This window comes from Falco rusticolus, chromosome 1, assembly GCF_015220075.1.
Source record: "Falco rusticolus isolate bFalRus1 chromosome 1, bFalRus1.pri, whole genome shotgun sequence".
Lineage (NCBI taxonomy): Eukaryota > Metazoa > Chordata > Aves > Falconiformes > Falconidae > Falco > Falco rusticolus.
The window spans coordinates 109,883,991-109,888,093 of NC_051187.1; the positions used below are offsets into that span (position 1 = coordinate 109,883,991).

Consider the following 4,103-nt stretch of genomic DNA (forward strand, 5'->3'; position numbering starts at 1 on the left):
AATCAAACAAACAAATTCAAACAAACAAACTTCAGAATTTATACTTATTCAATACAACATCTCGATTTTAGCATCGCCCCTTGGAGACACTTACAGCCCAGCAAGGGAGAGGAATCCATGGAGCCCCCGACCACCAGGAACGCTGGGGTCCGACCGTTCCGCCTGCCCGCTGCCGGCAGCTGGGCACTCCGGGCAAGGATCTTGGAGAGGTCCCAGCTGGGTCACCAGGGCTGTTGTTGCTAAGGTGGGGGTCGGTTCCCAGTGTGCAAGGAGCAGCCTCACACACCGAGGGGAGGTACCAGACTTGCCCAAGCCTGGATGCTAGCAAACGGAGCCAGCGCACCGCAGTGCATAGTTACAAATGTTATATACAAAAATCTTACTGCACTTTCCCTGCCCAGAGGGCAGGTCCATATAGATGATCCATTTGCCTATCCATCCATACATTTGCATCCATATAAATGACACAGTTGCATATCCATTACCTACCTTTATTTTGCTGCTAGGCATGCTCTCTGAGGAAGGGTCTTTTAGTGGGCCCGGGTCTTCGCCTTAGGGCGTGTGATTTTTGGTATTACAAAGGGGATAGGTCACTTCTAGGGCAAGGCTAAAGACCATGAGAGCTCATTAATCAGAATTTAACACAAACGGCGCAGTCGAAGTTCTAAGGCTTATGTTGCAAAGACAGAATATTCTTTGTTTTGCCTTTCCCAAGGCTGACTCCCTGGATGAGAAGTCCCTTCATTTGCCATTCCTGACAACTCTAGAGGGTCAGCCTGACCCAAGCTTTGTGCACTTACAGTTAAACACTAAATCAGAGTTTAGCACTACATCAGAGATCAAGAATTCGGGAGTTTAGAGAGCACCTTCACCATCACTCCCGTGCTGCCACCTTTCGTGTCTCAGTGTTGGGTTGGCCCAGGCAGAAACAGGGATGGGTTCAGTGCTCCCAAGCCTCTCTGAGCACAGGGTCACGCTGCCACCAGCTCTGCACACTGCCCATGGCCACAGCAGGCTGGGATTTCATCTTCTTACCCAACTTCGTGGTTTGGTCTGCAAGAGAAAATCTCTACCTGATAACCTCAGCGTTGCTCTGGCTGCGCAGCACATGGGAGTACGGTGCTGGCCTCTGGTGCTGCAGGAGGACACAGAGAAATAAACAGCAACACACAGGCAGGAAGACAAACTGCTTTTTATTCATGATATTATCCAGGGAAGGTGGGGATCAACCACAACCGAGACAAACCCCCTGCGGTGTGTTTCCCAAGGGCCAGGGCAGCGGTAACTCCTGCCCGTAGCGGCTCCACAGCGTGCCAGGGTGCTCTGGGAAACCACTCGGCTCTGTGCAGCAGTGACTTTATAAACCAGTGCCAGCATGTCCAGTTTACCAGAATATGCCCAGCTCCCTCCTCCTGTTGATGTCCCTCTTCAGCTGGCAGAGCGTGCACATGGGGCAGCACATGATGGCGGTGCAGTCATCCAGAATGGAGCCCTGTGGAGTGAGGGACATTGCGTGAACAACCCCTTGCCACATCAGCTTTTACGTGAAAAATAGGAAAAATTCCTGGTTTTCATCATCAGTGCCCCTGGACAGCTCAACCCTGGCCACGCAGCACAGTGCCACTCATGCCCAGTGGGGACCCGGATGAGAGCTCGCAGCATGGATGTGGATGTGTCCCTGTAGCATCCCTTGCTCCCCGCCTGTGCAGCTGCCCATGCAACTCCTGGCCACCACTTTCCCCCTCAGGCACTCCTTTCTGCTCCTTGAGCCCCCTCCACAGCACCCAGCTGGTGGCTGCCACTGCCAACGGGACAGCCCCTGCGGGTGGTCACTCACCGGGATGTTGTATCTGGTGCGGTACAGCGTCCTCATGGCCACGCTGGTCCCGCACAGGCAGCACTCGTTCATGTCCCCGGCCACTTGGCACCCCAGGCAGGGGAAGCAGAAGGCTCCGCAAATACCTGCGGGACGGAGAGAAGACACAGAGGTGCCAAGAAAGAGGAAAGGGGGAAAAGCCAGCTGGGGGTGCAGCTGTAGGAGCCGTGGCTCTTGACCTCAAGAGCTGCTCCACCGCTGGTACCCACAGAAGTGGGGTTTGCAGCAGGGGTGATGCTGCAGAAGGAGCGGGGAAAACAGCAGCAACACACTGTGAGCCAGCACGGGGAGCAAGGGGCGCGTAGTAGTAGTGTACTCACACACGCCACAGTCAGAGCAGCAGTCCAGCAGTCCCGTCTGCCACTTGCCTGCCTGTGGGGCAACGAAAATCTGGGGCTGGACTGTGACCACGTGGTGAGAGGCCATTGCCAGCGCAGGGTCGGGTCCCTCCAGGTAGTTTGTGGTCTGGAAGGAAAAGCCACCAGAGAAGGATGCTGCAGGTGTTTCTGAAGTGGGTGACTTGCTCAGGCTGCTGAATTCAAAGATAGAGAGGGCAGCACAGGTCCCTGAGGGGTCCCTGCTGCCAGGGCACTGCCACCCCCACCACAAAGGGGGGGGCACAGCTCTGCCAGGTGCTGACACTGTCTGTCGTGGCAAAGCGCTCCCCAAAAGCGGCCCCCCACCAAAGGCAGCAGCACCTCATCCCCCTGCCTGTGCAAGCAAAATGTCTCTGTGAAAACAGAATCCTTCTGCTTCAGAGCCTCACTACTTCAATTCAACCCTCTCTTCTCATACTCGGTTCATCTTGCATCGTTATCTGCTTAATATGGTGAGGTTTTTTACACTTACAGTGTCAGAAAGCCACTACAGCTCAATCCTAGCTTTCCTGAGCTCTCATCAGCCACCTTAATTCTGTTCCCTGAGCATCTCAGCCTTTTTGCCTCCCCCTCTCCCTTCCTTCTTCTGCTTTTTGGGGCAGTTTTCAAGGCAGCATCCTTGTCTCTTTGCGTTGCCTTAAGCTCAGTCACCAATACCCATCCTTCCCTCGCTTACCTGTCTATGCCAGTGCCGCCTCCTCCTCTTCCTTGGTTCCCTGGGGCCACCACGCACCCTGGAGCCCACTCCTGCCCATCCTACCCCAGGGAGGGGCTGCAGCCTGCAGCAGAGCTCCTGCTCTGCAGCACTGCCCCCAAACCCACCTGAGCCATTTAACAACTCCACCTGGGACCCCTTCCCTCCCTGCAAGACGCGGCACCACCCTCTGCCGTTCTCATTTCAGCTTTGGAGCTTTAATTCAAAAATAACATAAAGTCAATAAAACCGAATGTGCTCCCACAGGAGGCCCCATACGGACACGCTCCCTGCCCTGCGGCCGAGCGAGGTGCCACTCCGTCAAGCAGCGTGGGGGTGGGATGCAGGGGCACCCACGCTCCTGCAGCTGCGAGGGCTCTCTCCTCGCTGCTCCCAGCGCACAGCCACAAATCCTCAGCAAAGGAATCATCAGCGGGAAAGCAGCCGGAGCGCCGGACCCCCCACTACTCCCCTTTGCCCGGGAGGGTTCCCCAGGGAGGTCCTCTCCAGCCACCACGTCCCTGCACAGCCCGTAGGCGTTTCCGCAACGGGCGTTTAACGGAGCGCCTTTGCACAGCTGGTGCCCTGCCGGCCCCCGCCCGGCTCCGACGTGTTTGTCTGGCCTGTCTGGGTGCCAGGGGGGAGGTGTGTGGCTGCCAAGCGCCAAGCAGCCCTCCCCTGCGTGCCCCGGGACTCCCTGCCCCTGTGTGACAAGGGAGCGGCAGTCTCAGCACGGTGGGAGGAGCAAAAAGAAAAAACAGGGAAGCATTTACGTTTTGAAGAAAGGGATGGTGGCATTAATAATTAATGGGATAGTTTTCACATCAGAATTACACGGTTACACAGAACTTAAGTATTACACACAAGGAATATGATGGAATAAGTATGTTACTATGTCCAGCACGCAGATGATGCCATCAAGCGCGTTACCTGCACCCAACACCAAAGAGATACAGGCTGTGGCATTGCATTTTTATTGACTATTGCCAAGAGGTGGCAAAGGTGTTGGTGGCTCTCCTAGCCATTCCTGCAGCTCCCCAGCATTTACAGAATGGCCCAGGCACATCTCTGCCATCAGACACAGCCTGCTGCCATACGGCTGACCCTTGATGCCTGGTAGTACACAGAGAGGAAAGGGCATGTTGAATTCTGCTGT

General features: G+C 55.4%; 1 protein-coding gene across 2 annotated transcripts; it reads right to left on the minus strand.

Annotated features, from left to right (window-relative positions):
- Positions 1 to 1,172: 1,172 nt before the first annotated feature.
- On the minus strand, positions 1,173 to 3,771 carry LOC119151740 (placenta-specific gene 8 protein-like). 2 transcript variants are annotated; one of them, XM_037395998.1, is made up of 4 exons: positions 3,076 to 3,771; positions 2,197 to 2,341; positions 1,838 to 1,962; positions 1,173 to 1,492 (listed from the first exon to the last, which is right to left on the minus strand). In XM_037395998.1, the coding sequence occupies exons 1-4, from the start codon at positions 3,082 to 3,084 to the stop codon at positions 1,385 to 1,387; spliced, it is 387 nt and encodes a 128-aa protein (XP_037251895.1). In that variant the 5' UTR covers positions 3,085 to 3,771; the 3' UTR covers positions 1,173 to 1,384. The 2 variants fall into 2 exon arrangements, with proteins under 2 accessions (XP_037251895.1, XP_037251904.1); XM_037396007.1 differs by having other exon boundaries at positions 2,930 to 3,762.
- Positions 3,772 to 4,103: the final 332 nt, after the last annotated feature.

What these genes read in the sequence shown, in the direction of transcription:
- LOC119151740 (XM_037395998.1), bottom strand. An exon ending in CTGCTCTGACTGTGGCGTGT is followed by an intron (nt 1,963 to 2,196) that starts GTGAGTACACTA and finishes TCCGTCCCGCAG; the next exon opens with GTATTTGCGGAGCCTTCTGC. An exon ending in GCACCAGATACAACATCCCG is followed by an intron (nt 1,493 to 1,837) that starts GTGAGTGACCAC and finishes CTCACTCCACAG; the next exon opens with GGCTCCATTCTGGATGACTG.